At 33.4% G+C, this 19,749-nt stretch overlaps 1 protein-coding gene across 1 annotated transcript in view; it reads right to left on the bottom strand.

Moving 5' to 3' along the window:
* Nucleotides 1–2,075: 2,075 nt before the first annotated feature.
* Nucleotides 2,076–19,749, bottom strand: part of LOC142334938 (gamma-aminobutyric acid receptor subunit pi-like) — a 107,233-nt gene continuing 89,559 nt past the window's right edge. The window contains exons 7-9 of the mRNA XM_075383267.1: nt 17,096–17,225; nt 16,627–16,825; nt 2,076–3,601 (exon numbers count right to left, since the gene is read on the bottom strand). Coding sequence (XP_075239382.1) covers nt 3,164–3,601; nt 16,627–16,825; nt 17,096–17,225 — 767 coding nt within the window. The 3' untranslated portion in view covers nt 2,076–3,163. The remainder of the gene's footprint in view (nt 3,602–16,626; nt 16,826–17,095; nt 17,226–19,749) is intronic.

Here is a 19,749-nt window from a genome sequence, read left to right as displayed (position 1 = left end):
GAACTATATGTTTTTTTGGCGGCTTTGGAATAAGTCTCATAATTAACAGGCCAAATTGCCAAATTGGCTTCCTGAGGTGGTGAAATTTAATCCTTTGCTTTTTGTTGTAATTCTAAGTCTGTTATGTCTTTTGCAAAAATTTGTTTTCAAATACAAATTTGAATTTTTGAGCTTCGTCTTTTTTAAATAGTTCTTCGGTTTGTAATTCAATCTCTTTAAGCACAGGTCAGATCTCGTTTCCAGTGAGCTATGTTTTAGTCCCTATAACGGCTTTTGCTTCAAACATTTGTCTCTCAGCATTTTTACTACTGTTACTACGAAATTTCAAACAATGTCTGATTTTTACATATTTGTACTTTTCAAAGGGTTTTTGGTTTCTTTGTAAAATATAACAATAATCGTCGATCCCAATGGCATTGAAATTTTGCGAAAAATGAACATTGGATAGTTGCATGTTTCAATCGCTCCCTATGTAGATATAAATGAAAATTCTAATTGTAATGAGCATTGTTGATATCTAATGACATTAATAACTGTAAAATTAATTGTTTTCAAAAATGGGAAAATGTTTTTGAATTTCGCGCGTATTTGCTCTCTTTTGTTGACCTGTGGATCTGTCAAATTGGGGACAAGTCCCATATCTTTTCTTATGAAGTATAGGTTCAATTGTTTTGTTTTGGTTTTGATCTCATGCGAGTTTGTTTTTATGTTTTTTTGTTACTATAGGCATCGAGTTTGGTCGTACATAATGTTTGTTGTTTGATTTTTTATGGTCCTTTCGAGTAGTTCCATTATAAACAACTTTCATCAACTCTCTAGCGTGGCCTTATCGTATTTCATTGGTTGTTTATTGAACTTTGTTTATTTTTTTGAAAGTTTTTATCTCTTCATCATTTGGTAGCCAATTAAGTCAAGAATGTGGATGAGTGGGGTCGGAACATTATGTGCGTACGCACATTACCGAGCCTCCTTGTTGATTTCTCAGGTTTCATTTCTTCTTCGAATTCGGACGTGCGAGCAGTTTTTATCTAAGGAAATTTTAGCCCGTAATAAACTTTTTTTTAAAAAAATAAATGTTTTCAGTGTTTGAATTGCATCAAATCAATTTCAAAGATGATCAGTTTCTTAGACGATCAAGATGTAACAAATTGATTGTTGCTAACAAGATTGCTAAACTGCTAAAGCGGCCCGTGCACAAGAATTTCGTTACTAATAAAGTTATACATTAACTATATTTACGAAACTTCATATTTGAGCTGATCTAGGACCTGAATCAGGCTTGTGTGCCTCTTTTTTGTTTTCTTATGCTATGCTCAATCTTATCTTTTTTGCTTCATCTTTTTGAATAGTCCTGCGAATTCATACAACTTGTATCGTCTTGCTGCAATATGGTTAATATATTTCGATTATCTTGCAAGGTGTCTTGGATTTGAATACTCATGCAGCAAGTTTCTACATAAGCATCTAGCAAGATTTATGTTCTCTTACCAAGTTTTGTTGCAAGATTTTAACAATATTTTCTTTGTTTCAGTATATTTTTTATGGTTCGCTGAATACGCTCTCATGCATTTCTGTAAAAAAACGTTGGCATGCCAAAATTGTACTAATGGAAATGAAATGATCACAACTTTGAAAGAAAATTGGTTGTATACCATATCATATCATACTGACTATGGACGGATGGAGATATTGTATGGAGCACATCGTTTGGAAAGATTATTGGGACGACTGTTTGAGATCAAAAATACGTTTTTTTTCTACAAAAGTATTTATATAAACATTCAGTACATATCAATATAAATCGTGTTATCTCTTTGGATAGAAAAATAAGCTCTGTAATGAAGCGCTTTACCCTGTTATGATTAATTATATTCAACTAACTATTATAGATTTCACATGTAGTTCAGAAGTAATGGTTAAGTGACTCTGCTTGAAGTCACTGAGAACTTGGCGTTTATCGAGATATTAAGTCAGAATTTCGATGTGACTTCTGTAGAATCACTTAACCATGCTTAAAACACGAAACGCACACGTTTTAAAATGACGAAAATCAACGGAAGTCAACTTCTGGCTAAGTAGCAACTTCTGGCATTTTAACTTCTGGCACTCCAGGCTTTCGGCATTTTAAAATGTGCACGTGAGTGTTTTAATAATTCGCTAGCGGAAAATATCCGACTGGTCAATGTTATTGAAGATGCCAAAAAATTTGACAGCGGCTTCTTCCAAATTTCAGTCATTGCATAGAACTATGATACTCTATAGACAAAAGCAATTCGCGGGCATGATTTACGAAAATATTGCTGTAGCTCCGTTTTGAGATCAGCTAAATAATTTTAGATCACAACAGATGAAATTTTCGAGCACACCAGGATTGAGGCGATAGGAGTAATGGGTAAAATGATAGATCCAAGTACTAATATAAATTAAATAACAAAGTTAGGAAATGCAAATATAGAATTCCCAAAAATTGACTGCTATGCTAAAATGCACATTTAGAAATTTTAAAATCATTCCTTGTATTTGTCTCTAGATTTATTATTTACCCAGTGCTGACATGACAGGTCATTTGAGCGGATAGTTGGGTAGGAAAACGACGAATGGTGCAATTTTGCAAGCATCGCATTGAAATGATAAGAATGAACTGAATTTCCAAAGCTCACCGCTTTTCAGCTTATTTTTTGTGTAAACTTTTCAGCTCTCTTTATACTTTTTCTTATCAGCTCGCGTCAATCTATAACTTGTTTGACTCTGCACATATATAGCACAAAGAGAAATTTATTTCGTTGACCCGTAAGTACAGTAACAAATTTTTGGGTATTTTGTAGTAATAATTATAATGCAATGAAAAACACAGTGATTCAAAAATTTATGGTTGGTTGACATAGTCGGAATTGTAGTAGTTTCTAAAATAAAAAAAGATCATTTCATGAATAGTCCTTGGCAGTTTTCTCACTGGATTACGTTACCTTGGTTACGTCCATCTTTTGTTCACCTTGGTTACGTCACCTTACATCTGATGTAATCTGGCAGTTCAGCATAAAAATGCTAGCGTGACATTTAGGTAATATATATGCTAAACACTAACATTTTTAACAACGAGTTTGATAAAATGGTAGGAAATCGGGCTGGCAACAAAACGTGCGTGAGCGTCATCAGGTTCCATTCAGTTATCAATCCTGGCTGCGATGGCTGCGTTCTCGATGATGGATTCATTGTAATTACTGGAAAGTGTGAGTGTCGCAGTCCAGTAAATGACACTGAAGATGAAGAAACAGATTGGGTAGAGGAACCGACTGAAATAATCGATAGCCATCGGGTCCGCTGCAATGTTCGCCCAACACGACCTGTCCTCGGGAGGCTCAAAACTCACCGAATCAGCGAGGGGAAGTTCAATGGTGGGAACTGCCCCGTTCTTAGAGACGAAGCCGGAGGAGAACTCAGTTGCGGGGGTGTTGTGATGGTGATGCTGGTTGTGCAGGGCAGTCACTTGGGATTGCAGGGAGTCCCGGTCTTCTCCTCTGGGAGAGTTGCCGCCACTGGCGTGGAAGTTGCCCACACCAAGAGCTCGGCTGCGAAGCTTCTCGTTGCGTTCCTTGCGTCGCTGAAAGTCAATATCAATAATAGTTAATCTCAGCTCCACTTATACATAGTATATGTTGAATTTAATCACTTTTAACAGATTTTGCCAAAATTTTTAAAATTTATTTTTAAAAAATGAAATTGAAGTGAATTTAAGCAGTAGACTCCACTCATTCAGCACTTAATAGAAACGGCTTTTTTCGAAAGTCTAATTGCCGTTGATATTATATTTTGAGGCTCCCTTTGTCATTCTCTTTTGCTTTTCTAAATTTATAGGGAATTTTAAGAAATTGTGAGATGCAACTGCTCTAAGTGTTGCGGTGCCCCGGGTTCACATTAAACTAAAATGATTGAAAAGTTCTGCTGTTTTCGAGATCCTCGACAAATTACCTGCCTTCTTTTTTATGAACTTGGAAAAAAACAACATAAACCAGTGAATGAGCCTTAGGAATTTCGACAACGGCAGTTAGTATAACCGGCGTTAGGAGTTGTGTTAAAATTTTGAATTTCCGACAGCTTTTTAACATGACAAAAGTTACGAGGGAATAACAAAAAACGCTACGATTTTTTCGAAAGCTGTCGGCCATCTTTCTTGGTTTACTTCGATAAGATCTTACCAAGATCTATGAAGATTTACTAAAAGAAATTGTTTTTTCAAGTTCCTGGCAAATAATTTCAATTTTTGCACGAGATGTTAAAACCATGCATGTCTTATTATGGTGTACCAAGTTTCTATTTATGTGATGTTTTTTCGAGTGCTAAAGAGAAACATAACCGACTAAGGGAGAATTGCTCTCGAACGACTAGTGAGAGCTCTAATGAATTGCAGTCGGCTTCCGTCTGGGGGGGGGGAGGGAGCCTAAATGGGACTAAGAAGTTCAATAGTGAGCTTCAAATAACCACATTAGAGGTTAACATATACCACTATAAAGATTTAAAATGAAAAATGGCACAAGTTTTGGCGCGCTTTTCATTTGACTTTTAGTATTAAATTGCCGCCAATTGAATTAAGCTGCTTGAAATTGTGATTGAGACAGAATTGTAGATTGCGCGAAACGCAAAAAGTCAAGGGCGTAAAAGTCACTCGAAAAGTCAAAATTGTCTAACAAAAATTTTGCATAAGACACACACGATAATTGCTAGGAACTTCGTTCAAGAGCAATTAAAAAAACTCCAATTCTCAAGACATAAATACTTAGGTGTTCATATGATTATCAGACAACTATCAAGAAGCAAAAGTGAAATCAAAAGTGTGAAATTTTTAGTAGGGTTGTATATTCTCACCCCACCTATACAACAGCTACACAGAGCTATTAGATTTAATAATTCCAATCCAATCTAAGGCTTTTCTGCTTTGATCCATAAGCTTCGTACCATTTAATTTGATCTTAAACTAATAATTAACATTTGAAGGCACTGAAAAGCGCTGAAATTATGTTAGAAAAACGCTGGATGTTTAGCTCATGTCTTATAAATTTCAGTGGTTCAAAAATAGTTTATTATTGTAAAATTGAATTAAACGAGCGAGTCAATGGCACAATGAATTAAGTAGTAACTAACAAACAGTAAAGCGGGGTTTGAGACTCAACCAACACGAGAAAACTTGAAAATGAGTTGTAATTTTTGAAAACTCAATGAATTTCAGCACATTTCCAAAGTTTCAACGCATTTCAGCGTGTTTTGGAACTGACTTCTTAAAAAATTCAGCGGATAACTTCAATGATTTTCAGAAATTTTCTTGAACTGAGTTACGCTCAATTTTTATACGGCAGAGACACTTTAGTTCATTGAAAACCGAACTAATCTCGATACAAAACTAGCGCAATCGCTAGAAAAAACTTATATTTGTATGTATTATTTTCTGACTTTCGTCCGTTCACTATAATTTTGTGCACTAGACTTTTGTGCGTTTTCCCATATTTCCAGGTCATGTAATTTTGATTGCACAAAGTCGCACTTGTTCGGATTCATCCCTGTTCGTTCATCCGTGTTGTAGATATAGTGGATTTTGTCTGGGATTTCATTTTAGGATGATATGATTGAACTTGTTTCAAACTATTTGCTCAAAAATTGTGATAAAGAGAAAAAGATGTTTGAGAAATTTTTAAGTTCTTCATAATTGAGATACCACCAAATTTAATTCCACAAGTCAGAGTTTTCGAAACAAAAAAAGTTTATTTATCGATTTGGGCTCATATCTGGATTATTTTTGTCGATTAACTTTTCTTTTTTTCTTGAATTCAAAACTTATTTAATTGATCTTAGTTGATTAAACTGATTGAGCTGACTTTGCTTATCGCTCGAACGAAAGTTTCATCAGTGTCAAACTCTTGTCACGCGTCTTAAAAGGGTCGTTTAATTGTCGTTATTTAATAGAACATTTATTCTTTTCGGGAAACTGAAAAAATATAAAACATACAAAGCATAGGATTGAGAAAATTTTCAAAACAAAAGATTTTGAATTCCTTAAAATTTGGTCCAAAATATGCAAAATTTAACGTTGAGCAATTTTTGTTTTAAAATTATATTTTTTATATATCTGTGATATTGTTCATTATTTTGCTCTCTGCTATTTTTGATTTTGTTTTTCCACACTTTTAAAAGAATTCAATGTTCCATTTCCAGACTTTCTGTAAAAATAGACAAATATATTTGAAAAGAAACTTTTACAGGATTTTAGGTAGATTACCACTTTATATCTGACATTTTGAAAGCTTATACAGGCTTTTCTATTTTCGCTGCAGAGATTTTCGATGCAGCAACGCTTTTTCAATCAAAAAGAGAGGGAGAGCGAGAGTTTGTTGTTGCAGATATTTTTGAGAAAACTGAGCACACACAAATTTTGTTGAGATTGTTGGAGGAAAATTCATTAATCAACACCTGTTTTTTTTAACTCTCGTTTTAACTTAATTGGTGCTGCCGCAAAAGTTTTTACAAGATACAGATACAACTTCTCTAAATTTCATACTTTTCCCAAGTTTATGATAGCCCTTGCAAATAGTTGGTAACTTTTATCATTTAAAAGTTAAATTAGCTGAACTCTTTTCGTTACTGTATGCTCTCAAAAATAAAACTTCTGGATTCAAATGTGTCTCAAAAACTAGAATTTATGTTTCTGATGAGGCTCAGTTGCCCTATGTTTATTTCTCTGAAATTCAATTCAAAAGATATGTTAAGCATTAGTAACGCATTCTATGGATCTTTCTTATCGCAAAAGTGTTCTCTTAATCTTCTCTTGTTTAATTTTCTCTCCTTGCGCTTTGTTGTTTTTTAACTGTTTTATAGAGTCCTTTGTGACAAAACGTTATAATGCAATGAAAAATTTGATATGAATGGACATACTTGTTCCGACATTTTCCGTCTATTCAATTGACGAATCTGTTTTTGTTGCGTTTGGAAAATGTTTGTTTTGGCAATCAACTGTTTGGCAGGACATCTTTTGTACTTTGAACCATTATTTGTACTTTGAATCAGAACTTGGAAAGAAACAAAACATAATTAAACGATGGAACTTGTTAAAAATTCTTCAGTTTAAATGGAAAACGAGCTCGTCAAAAGGTAATAGAGGCTACCAAGAACGACAGCAGAAAATTTTCTATTTATTAACGAATTAAGAACTGCAAACAGCAAAGAGAGTAATAATAACTACATAAAAAACATGTTGGCCTCTCTGTTGGTTTTCTCTACCATGAAATTTTAATGGTCCTTGACAAAAATTATGCTTATTTCCATATTGAACTAAGAATTTTTTTCCGCCTCATTAGTGCCGAAGAATGTCAAAATACAAATAAATCTGAACCATCCTCGATTATAAAGGAGTTCCGGTCCAGTTGTCGTACCACCAATTCAACTTATTAAAAATAACTATATCAGAATATCGTACTTTCCAAAATATTCGTTGATCCCGAGGATGCTGATAGCTATCGTTCTATATCAATAACATCTTATTTTTCTTTTATATTAGGGTATTTTTAGGGAACCAAAATAACAAATACTTGAATTTAAATGTATGTTCCCTATATATCAAAATGTTTTCAGAACAATGTTCAACAATTGATCTTATAATGCAAATGACAGAGTCATTATGAAAGAAATAGACCATAAGCAGTTAATTACGACAGTTTTAAAATCTCTCCAATGCTTCGGCTTCAAAAAAGCATTAATTTTTACAAACTAATCCAACAAAAATTCGATTTGATTTATTGGCAAGCACTTTGTTAGAAATTTTCTACTGGGAGTGGACAGAGTCAGTAATACTACAAAGTCTTGTGTCTGATAAAAATAAAACTGAAGAGCCATGTGCTTCCAGTTACTGATTAAATTTTTTTTTCAATATCTACCGAAATGATTTGAGTACTTAAATCAACAGATAAATTAGGCCCTCAGGCCAACTTTTTATCGGCTAGAATTTAACTCCACGAAAGATGTAAATATTAATTAAAACGTTTTGCTTTTGAAATGCGGTCTGCAATCAAGAAATGCGGTCTGCTATCATTAAAAATAAAGGAAAAAAATGTTTCAAAACTTGCAAAAATATCAATCTTGATTCATGGTAGATTTTCTGTTCAAATGTGCTTGATTTGCTGGTAATTAAATATTTACAATTTAACAACTGAACGCGACTTGTCTACTTCATGTTAGGCTCTTTGTATTTTTTGCAATTTGATTTAAATAAATTATGCAATTAAAAAAAATTTTTCACATCCGAATTATACACGATTGTCAATAAGCTAAAGCTTTCGGAAGTCAAGAATTTTTTTGATATTTTTTGTTGCACTCGAATGCCAGTGGTTCAATATCCCTCAATTTATTCGTCTAAGGCGAATAGTTCAAGTTTTTTGATAAAATCTAATCCCATTCTTTGAAAACTATTTTGCATGTTGATTTTATGAATATAAAATCTCAATGAACAAAAAATGTTTTTTGTATGTATATTTAGAATTATATTGATAAACTTCGATTAAGAAGCTTTTTTTATGGCTGTTCGAATTTTAGTACACGGAAAACAGGCAAAAGCTACAAACTAAAATGTTGTCAACGGCTTGATTTCTCTTTTGATACTTAAAAACAAGCAACTTGTTTTGCATGATAGAACAAAACCAAAATTACGCTGCGCAGTTTCTGTTTCTTTTTAAAAGTTTATTAACATACTTCATAGCAGACAATTGCAAAGCTTTTGAATCGGGAACCAAAAGAGCAAATTTTTAACCATTTTGTACAGGTTTTTTTTTGTTCCGACCCAATTGTGGGCGAGGAACTATATACTCAAATGGGTTTTTTTTTGTTCAGACAATTTTGGCAGATCGATATATTCATCGGAGAGAGTTGAGACTGGTATCATTAGAAAGCTCCTCCAGTGTAGAATATGGTATCAAGAAGATTTTTTTATATTCGTTTTATTTGAGAAAAGTAGAGTGAATTCCGTTGTTTTTATTCACATTTTTCGTTATTTTTTGACCAAATTTTCTTCAATTTGGCTCAAACTTGTTTGTTAAACAAGTTAGATTGAAATTGATAACCTACCTTCGTATTCCATAGTAAACTACAATTAACACACACCTTTTTGTTCGGACACCCATTTTAGCAGGGAGGGAAGAATATATAATCAAATGCGTTTTTTTTGTTCAGTGAATTTTAGCTGATCGATATATTCATCGTAGAGAGTTGTGAGTGGCATCCTTAAAAAGCACGTACATTGTAAAATATGGAATTTAAGAGATTTTTTCGAACTTCTTGTTTTTTACAGGGAGTTATCGAGGTTTATGAATATTCGATAGTTTTATTCAAATTTTCGATAATTTTTGCCAAAATTTGGAACAATTTTGCTGATATAACGTAAAATAGGTTGAAATGTTTAACGGTAGAGTGTTATTGTTACCGTCGTATGAAATAAGAAGTATGTTGCTTAAAAGTTTGAATGGACTTTCTTTGGCTAAAATTTTTGATAAATTATCAAAGTTCTGACTTTTTTCATCAAAAGGTGCACAAAATATGATTTCTTGGTCCAATTTTTTTAAGTTTGCCGAAAGTGGAGATCTAGAAATTGCTGACATAATCTCATTAAACTGCAAAATAAGTTTAGTTGAAACTTGGCGCCCTATAAAAGTCTTCTGGAAATAAAATGTTGCCATTTTTGCAAATAAAACTCGATAATTATTTAAAACTCATCATTGCTTAAAACTCATCATTGCTCAAGAATTGCTCTAAGTCAAAAATCACAAACACTTGCAACATTTGGGCGGTTTGTTGGACGCGCGGCAAAATCAGGGATAGTTTGATATTATCATAGATTCTTACAATCAGAAATTTTTTAATTTTTAATTTTGGTGCCGACTTTTTTCAAAAGTTTTTGCTACCGTTATTCTAAAGCTAATTACTGAAAAAAAATTTTATTCACAGCTCTATTAATGACCACTTCCGTTTACGTATTTATGAGGCTAAATGTAGATATAGTTTGTTTTCAGAGAACTTAAGGGTTTTTTATGGCTTTGAGGAATAGTTAAGTAAAAGTTAACTTATTTCTTGTGTTTTGCCTTCATTTTTTAAAAATTATTTTGCAGTCAGATTGATAAGTATATCCATTCAAAAATTAAAATTTTTCACCAAGAGGTGTAAATGAACCTGAAAAATGCATTCGGTTGTTGTTAGCTAAGGTCGTCTAAGTCCTTGAGTGTGTTTCTTTTAAAGAAATTTCAGTGATTTTTTTAAACTTTCTTTAATATTAAATACAAGGTAATCTTTGTGACTGATTATCTTTAAATCGGCTGCTAGGTTTTGGTACTATGAGTTTTCATGAAAAATTGGTGATTTTTGAGCTTAAATGCCCATTTTTGCTGTTCTTTTTGCTTCATTTGAATTTTGTCACAGTACTAACATCTGATTGAAAAACAGTTTTGTAACTGAACATAATTGTTATTTGCATAACATATCGATTTAAGCGTTGTGATACCCTTCTCGATCAGAATTTGGCAGAGATTTATTTGTTTGCCTTGTATTTGTTGTTAAATTTTGTTGTCGTATGCCAATAATTTGCAAATTAATGTTCTCAGTGACCAAAAATAAAGACATAAATGAATTTAATGGCTGATATCAGTATTTAACTAACGATTTTGTTGACTTTTATATTAAATCTTTCCAAAAAAGTAAACATTTGGTTCTGGTTTGCGTTTTCTTTCCTATTTTACAATGTTGTCTCATTTTCGTCAAGAAGCCTCAATATTGAGAGATTTTTTTTGTAATTTGTTGAACCAGACAATATTTTTTCCGTTGGTTCAACGTTTTGACGAAATTGGAAAAATTTTTCAGAAGAATTTTATAATTTTTAGATGCTTTTGATTATCTGTGGTTCTTTTTGCTGTCATTTTGAGATAGTAGTTTTTACTAAAAAAGACTTTATGATGTTCAAAGAAAACGCAAATGGAGATTCAATTTTCTAGCGGTTAAAATTTTATGAAATTAATGGCTTCAACACTGTTGTTTTGTGAAGTTGTTTGTGAAGTTTTCTAGTTCTGCTTGTAATTGACGTTGTTTTATGTTCTTATGACTTAGTATCGCTGATAACAGGTGCAATTAGTTTTCAAGAACTTGCTAGAGAGACTGAATTTTCTTTTAGTAGAGAGTTTGTGTTGGCTATGTTATTTGAAGTCATTTGTTTTTTAAAAAAGACAATGGATTTCTGCGATTTGCCAATCTCACTTCTGTTAACTTTTAGCTTAGCATCTCTATAGACAGATCACTTCTTTTATCTATTGAACAAAAATCTGCTCTTTATAAAGATTTTATTGTCCTCAACTGGTCTTTGTTCTTGGTACAACCAGTTTTAATAAAATATTTGTGATTTTTCTTATCGCCCGTTTTCGTAGGCTTTGGTTTTCTTTTCAAAGTATTACAATAATGCGTGGTCCTCTGGTTTTTTGAAAAAAGCGACCCAGAATTTTAAATGTTTTTAGCGAACCTCTTAATGTTTAATTGGCTGGGACATCGTTTTCGTGCAAGCTTTTTCGTGCATTTCTTCGTACAAAGTTTTTCTTTTTGCCTGTAGTCGTTCTTTGTGTAGTCATACGACCTATCCTGGATTATGACAGGTCTCTGTTGCGCTCTATGAATGTTTCAAAGAATCTCTCAATGATTTCAATTGATGCATAAAGTTTCTAATCAGTTTGACATTAAAAAGCAAAAAAGCAACATTTAATTAAAATAAAAATATTTTATGTTTGAAATTATTGATTTTCATTGCCTTTTGTTCTGGTATTCATATTATGGTAGTTACAGGTCTCATCAGCCATCTTAGGTAGATTGCTTCATTCAGTAAGTAGTTTGTTGAACTATATGTTTATATGTTATTTTTTTATCTCTTCCTCATTTGGTAGAGAATTAAGTGAAAAATGTAGATGAATGGGGTCGGAACTTTATGTGCAAACGCACATTACCGAGCCTTCTTTTCTAATCAAATTTGAATTAATCTTTTATTCTCATCCTTGTCAAATTCAAATAATTTCCTGTGTTAAAATTTCAGTCTGTTCAGCTTCCAGTGATTGCGATTATTTCTAGGAACAATTTTTTAAGGGAGGGATTCAGTCATGGAGATCTCGATTAAACCTGATGACATTTTGGCTATTTTTAAAGCTTTAAAAATAGGTCCCAAATGAAATCATTTATTTCACAAATCACAAATAAAAAGAAATCGTTTACAAAAAGAATCAATTTTTCAATCTGCCGAATGCAAATTCTTTTTTGGAGCATTTAAAATGCTAGTAGGAGAAAGTTGTGAAACGGGAGATAGGCTTTTCTCAGCTTCTGACGCTTTTAGAGGATAACTTTCAACTTAATTATGCGCTGGAAAATGGGTAACTGGGTCCCGGTTTTGAAATTTCCAAGTTCATTTCACGTCTCCCCTTGTCAAATCGACTTCCTAATTAGAGCCGCATGGTATGGCGGATATTTTGTCTGCGTCATGGAAATGAGGTGTGAATGAAAGCTTAATTGAGTTTTGACCATTTTGACATGTTGGGCAAGAAGTGTTTTGGCAACGGAGGAAAAGATATCTTTGAAGAGTGTTCTGGGGAAAAAATCAAATTGAAGTTTTCTTAGGAAGTTATAGTAATCATTTGGCTTAAATTAGCGGCCATATTGTTCAAATATCAGCACCTAACAACAACGACAATTTTGTTTTATTTATATCTTTTACGGAGCCACACAGGACGGGTTTTACTGAAAAGTTGTCAAAAAACTGAATCAGTTCTTGAAAGACATAGTTAGTTTTTGACTTTCTCGAGGAAAAATAGAGCTACAAAATTTATACCAAAAAACTGCTCATTTTCTGCTCTCGGTTCTACACGTAGTCAAACACACAATAGATTCAAGAGCCGCCAGATTAAGTTTGTGTTGTGGAAAATAGTCTCTATGGGTCTCAATTATGATTCTGCAAGTTACAATCTCTTGTTGCATATACTACATTTGATATATAAAAGAGCAAACAACTTAAGAAGAGAACAAAGCTAGCGTTCAAAAAGGTGCCTATTTTCTGTTTTTTTTTGGGCGAAATATAGCAACATTGTCATTGAAATTCGAATTAATATTTTTCATAAGAGCATTTTTTCCGGACAAATCTGTTTTCAGGAAACGCTTTTTACATACTCTAAATGACTATCATTGTCTCTCAATCTCTATCAACTGCTTTCAATCAGTATTCTTAGGACCGCGACGTTTCAGTTACATATGCATTGGTAGTTTAAGGGCTACATGACGGTCAAATTGCGTAAAACAATTTCAAGACAGATGATAACATTTACAACTAAATTTTTTATTCCACTAGAATGGGAAATGTTAATTGTTATTTTAATTATCACTTTAAAATTCAGGCTATCATTGCTACAATGAACGAAAAGTCAGAAAAACATTATGTCAAATGTAGATTTTCTTAAATCTGATGGTGAGAGAAAATGATCAGAGACTTTCTTACTTTCTGAATGTTCACACCTCGCAAATAAGTTTCTGCATGTTAATAGTTTTTCTTGTTTCACAAAGAACTGCAATCAAATTCTGAAATTTGTTTTTCCAACACAACGTAAGTTTTGATTGTGAAGCAAAATCTTTTTATTCCAATACCAAAAAGTATAATTTAGTTAATTTAGTTAAGTGAGAGAAAATCGCGAAGGAACAACCGGTTTGATTTTTTTCTGTGAAAAAAAGAGATACATTGGTGTCAGATATTGAGTGAAACAAATAAAGTAAGTTGGAATTTAAGTTTTAATTCAAGAAATGACGTTTTCCGTGCAATTTTTTTGCGATATAGTACAAGCCATCAAACATATGTCGCAGAAGCTGTTTTTCTTTCAAACAAGATGCTTGCTGTACACGCTGACTATATTATTACAAAAGTACACTATGGTACCTACCAAAAAGCTACGTAAAGCACAATTTGTGCTCTTTGAGCGTAACGTTTGCTAAAAACATTTGGTTTGCGCTAAGGCGTGAACAAATGCGTCAAATTTTTTGAAAGTTTTAACAAGATTTCATTTTCTTTCTCTGCATTTGCACAGAAAAGATGATTAAATTGCTTTTTTGCTGTTTGCGGAACATTCCGCACGCTGTTCGGATTCGGAACATTTCACTTTTATAGACAAAAAACAAAAACAACTCACTTTTACGTCAAGATCTATTAAACAAACAATACCAAAAATTATCGGGCTCAAGTTGTCTCCCGCGAAGAAATTGTGCGGATTCCTCGAAAAAATGGAACGAGATTTCTTGAGAAAAAAGAACAAGTTCGAGTTCACTTATGCTTTTGCCTATGCTTTGGGTTAGCATGCAATCAAATGGGTGGAAACTGTTGTTGAGATCTTCAAACAGTCTAAAATTTTTACTTTATTTAGAAACTTCGAAAAATTTTAATGAAATTTTTTTTTTCAATTCCTTATTGTTATTAAAATGATGTTCTTATGAAGAAATTGACGATTGTCAGCGATTTATAAAACGAAAAGAGCGGGAGGTACACGAATGGTCAGCAATTAGTCCCCCTCTGAATTTAGACAAATTTTTCGGACGTATTCTGAGATTGTGAGAAAAAGTGTCGGAAAATTGACTCAGATGTCAAAAAAATCTTGTGTGAAAATTATACAAACTGATTGATGGTTAAGCTGAAAAAACGTATTGACTCCTTTCTAGTGTATATGTAACTTTTTGCTACTGTTGTGTATATGTGAAAAAATGATTGAAAAAATATTAAATTCGCAAAAATTGTTTTTTTTTTCCATATTATTAATCGCATAACTGTCAGTCCACTCTTGCCCTGGAAAGATTGATAACGTCCAACAATGATCAATGCATTAGTTGTTTTAGTATGCAATGTGTGGTATGCAAAGAAATTATAAAAATTTCGCAACGTAGTTCGCTCGCCTAAATTACCGTAGAAAGTTTTAATTTGAAATGATTCAGTTTTTGGTACACAGCATCTCTGTCTTCTATAAATTGATTTTAGACTAAAATGTTTTTCTGTTGAAGTTGTAATATTAATAATATCTACATTCTTCGGCAAATACTATAGCCATACACCAAATGGTGGTTTCTCATGAATCTTTATGCGGCTATAAAAAGCACCTGCAAATTTTGATAGGCTCTACCATTGCATTAATACTGGTGGAATAAAACTAGTCTAGCACGATTTTGACATAAGACGTTTTAACACGGCGACAGATCAATTGGACTTCATTTTGCTTTATCTTAACCGAATATCAATTACATACATTCTCTATGTTAATAATGCTAAAAGTGTTCTACGATCGCTGCTCTACACGTTATATTATGTCATGCATTCGTCTTGGCTGAAACTAACTAGACTTTCGCAAAAAAAATGCGTGAACAACTGAAACCGCTGGCAATACCTCTCACGCGCTTTTAAATGTATCTCTGATAACAAACGGGCTGGTTATACAAAATGGCCAATGACTGTCCATCTGGGTAGATTTGGTGTTTTAAGTAATTTGCTTTTTAAATTCATCTGATACAAAAATTAACTCTTGTCCGTTCTAGTTGACATGTTGAAACATGTCGGCTTTTATATGTTTTCTAAGTGTGCTGAACCCGAGCTATTGCGCCATACAATACACAGAAATATTTATGTAGTGCTCCATCTAGGTAGGCAGTCTCAGTTTTACAAAAATTCATTTTTTTCAAAGAAACAAACACCCTTCAGTCTGCGAGCTCGAACTTTGTCCGTGAGTGCTTCTCGTTAAACAGCAACCAGGATATTGCGAGAAAGGCGAAGATCTAAACAGCATATCCGCCCCTTCTCTGCGCGCATGAAGTCTATCCACTTCTGGCCTCAAAAATTTGGCGTGAACGTAAGATCAGTTTTGATGACCCGATTGTGCGGGTCCAAATATATTTGGATTGAGAATTTGATTATGTGGGTTGCTAATCAGTGTATGCAACATACACTTTATTTGTGAAGACAAGGTTGTGGGGTTGCTATACCCAACAAGGCGCATTCTGGACAATTTTTTGAATCATAATGATTATTGATTGAGAATTGCTTGAACTGAGAAAATTAAAACACCATTTTTGTTGCTTTGTTTTTGAGTTTAAAAAGGAGCGTTACCTTTCACTTGCATTCGGTCTCGGCATCTGGCTTTGATATAGAAGCACTTAACGAACTAATTAGGTAATCGGGTCTGTCTCCATTACAACCCAGGTTGAGGTCGCGCTCGAAATCGCCTCTGATCGAACCGTCCCAGACCGAAGTGACCTCTGATCAGACCAAAGTGCGCTCGAAGCTTTTTCCAGACCATGTAATTCGAGCACATTGGGAACATGTGTGCGCTCGAAACTCGTCTGATCAGGGGTCACTTCGGTCTGACCACCTTGACCTGGGAGAACCCCCCCCCCCCCCATGAATTGATAGACCAGGTCGAAGTGCCCAGATTGAAGTGACTTCTGATCAGACCATCTGATGGTATATTTATGGTGCTGGGTGGCTATATGTGCTGGGTGCTGTATGGTAGGCCAAATGGTCTGAGTTATCTGCAAAAAGTGTTTTCAGCTGTTTACCTTGTAGCTTGTCTCGGAGAAGTTGACGACGGCAAACTCGATGAGTGCTCCGAACACAAACATGAAGCATGCTCCCATGTATATGTCAACAGGAGTGTACATGAGGTTGGTCGGGAGAGAGCCAATGCAACTGGTAGTCAGAGTCATTATAGTCAGGACACAGGTGATGCCAACAGAAGCACGCGCTGGAACTACAGTCCTGGAAAGAGTTACCCTCAGTTATTTTGCCCCCTTGTTTTTTCATGAGCTGTACTTACATGTAATGAGTTGTTATACGGCACGTTACTATGTTAAGAATTGTCTTGACTTAAACTATTCCCGCTAACTGATCACAAAGTACTCTATTACTGGATCATTTTATTAGATTTTTATTTTTCCACCTAACGGTATTTTTACGTATATAAATACAAAAACCTTGCTGGTTTCATTTGTCTATGTCTGAGAGGGGCAAGATGAGTGAATGACTAACGGGTTGATGTAGAATGTGATCCAGGAGACAAACACAATGAGTGTGGATGGCAGGAATATCTGTCCGAAGTAGAGAGCCACCGATCTGTTCAGAATGTACTGCAGAACCAGCACTGTCTGTTCATTTGGCACTAAAACATCAATATCCACTCCGCTACACTCGTCCGTTATAGCTATAAATATAGCCAAAACTCTGTTGCACTATTTTGAATCTCCAGCCCATTCCACGGGTCGGGGTTTCACAGAAAAGATTTGCGGTGAAAAGCGGTGAAAATAAATATTTTTAAAGCAACGCGCCCGTATCTTTATTTTCACCTCACTTAGGGCTAAAAATTGTAATTCTTGCTCATTCGCCGAATTTGCTATTTTTACAATATTTGGCAAATTTTAGAAATTTGAACTGGGTTATTTCATATGAACTGTATTTAATCAAAAAAGCGAGTTTCCAAATATAACCCCTTCGAAGGTCGCTGTCATTTTCAGTATCGAAATTTTCAGCCTTCAACTTTATCCATGCTCTGCTTTCTTCAACCAAATTGATTGATCGAATCTCGAATTCATTGTATTTATTTGAAATCGTTATTGTAGTTAATTATCAACGAACCAGCCTAAAAGCAATGAACAAATTGCATTACTTTGGATAACTTTTAAATTAAAATTGTTATTTTTACTTATTTCTTCGTCGTTTTCGGTAACTATCCGAGATTTTCAAAAAACAACCAGACCTCATATGTTGTTTTAAGACAGAGGAAAGATTAAAAACTTTCAACGCTTTTCTTAGATCTTTTCCTAGACCCGTCGTTTCTCTATTTTTTATTCATTTTCAGAATTAATTTTGCTATTTGAAATAAGATTTCTTTATTGAAAAATGAAGAAAATCATGAAAATAAGAGGCTCTGTAAACTGACAAATAGATGACAAGAAAACAAAGTCTACCTTGAAACTCTTCTGTGTATAGGGGGGAGAAACTATATACTCAAATGGTTTTTTTTGTTCAGTCAGTTTTGACCGATCGATATAATCATCGTAGAGAGTTGTGAGTGGAATCATTAAAAAGCCGGTCCAGCGCAGAATAAGGAATTAAAAAGATTTTTCTGAATTTGGTGTTTTAGAGCAGGTTATCGAGGTTTAAATTTTTGTGAATATTGAGACTGATTTGCGTTATTCTTATTAACGTTTTCCGGAAGTTTTGCCTGAACTTTTGCCAAATTTGATAAAAATATGTTAGAAAAAATTTTAACAATATTGTTGTTGATTTGATTTTTAATGACAAAAACATTTGCTGACTTATTTCGATTTAATTTTGTAATTTCCAACGCGGCTAGTTTTACTTCTAGTTCCATTGAGAGTGCTCTGAAACTAAGTTTTGCCATTCTTTGCAAACATTTTGCGATGGTTATCTAAAATGCATCATTTATTTTTGATTTTTTTACTAAAAAATTATCTATATCTATAACATTAGAAACATAATTAAGTGTTCTAAATGGACAAACACCAATAGAAAGGCTGGTTTTGGTCCAATCTTGGACTGTTAGAACCCAAAAATATTTCGAATTGTAATCAGTAGATCTTTTTTTTCTATAAAAAACGATTTCTTTAAGTTAATTAAAGAACAAAACAATTCCAATCAACACTCATTGGTGATCAGTTCAATTGGCTTCCAGAGCAGTTCCAAATTAATGTATCTAGTTTCTTTGCACGAAAGCTTGTGGTCGTTTTGACTTTTTAAAATTATTTATTTTTTAAACAAAACCTGGACTGTTTGAAACTTGCCACTGCTTCTCTCTTAATTTGGTCAACTTGTAGCTTAGTGTCAGCAATGAAAGAACGGTTCTTCTTCCTATTGAATTACTATTTAATTTTGTGGGAGATTTTCTGGCTTTGATATTAACAGCTTTCACAATTTTTTTTTATTTTAAAGCATTTGCCCATTTTTAATGAAGTTCTCTCGATTTTTAAAACTGTCACCTCATTCCAAGTTCACGTCTTTAGAGATACAAATTATGGTTTTAACGGCTTCAACATCACTTTCTAGAAGAGTTAATTGAGTTTTTTTTTAATTTTGTGTTTAACTGTCGTCTTAACTTTGTCTTTAAGACGCATAAAATTTTATGGAGAATGGTCACATTGGTTTTTATGGAGGATTAAAGGAGCCTATAATCTTCATTGAGTAGTTAGCTGATGACTTTCAGGAATTTAAAAACAATTGTTTTTTTTTAATTTTAGATTTCGCACAATTTCATCTTTTTTGTGTGAGTTTGTAATCTAGTCTCCTTAATTGCAGGTCTTATATAGCATTTCTGGCGTCAAGAGAAGGCGCTAGTGTACATTTCTAAAGTTATAAACGAGTTCTTTTTGACATACTGATTTCGCACGGGTTTGTCGCACAGTAAATCATTTTCTCAATTTTGTCTATACTTGACGTTCTTTTTAATAAAAGTAAGGCATATTCTGAATAATTACACGTCTCCAGGGCTTCCTTTGAAAGAATAAACGAAACTATTTTCTTTTTCATTTTGTAATTAATAGCTTTCATGACTTTGAAAAATAAATTGTTTTCCAAAAAAACAAAACTATTTATTACTTTTATCCACTTTTCCCAGGCTTTTGGCATTTTTTTACCAAGTCTCATCATTCAGAGGTCACATAGGTCAT

This window comes from Convolutriloba macropyga, chromosome 2, assembly GCF_964194025.1.
Source record: "Convolutriloba macropyga chromosome 2, txConMacr16.3, whole genome shotgun sequence".
NCBI classification, from domain to species: Eukaryota; Metazoa; Xenacoelomorpha; order Acoela; family Convolutidae; genus Convolutriloba; species Convolutriloba macropyga.
Note: the sequence above shows the minus strand (reverse complement) of the source record. Positions and strands in the feature narration are given on the sequence as shown.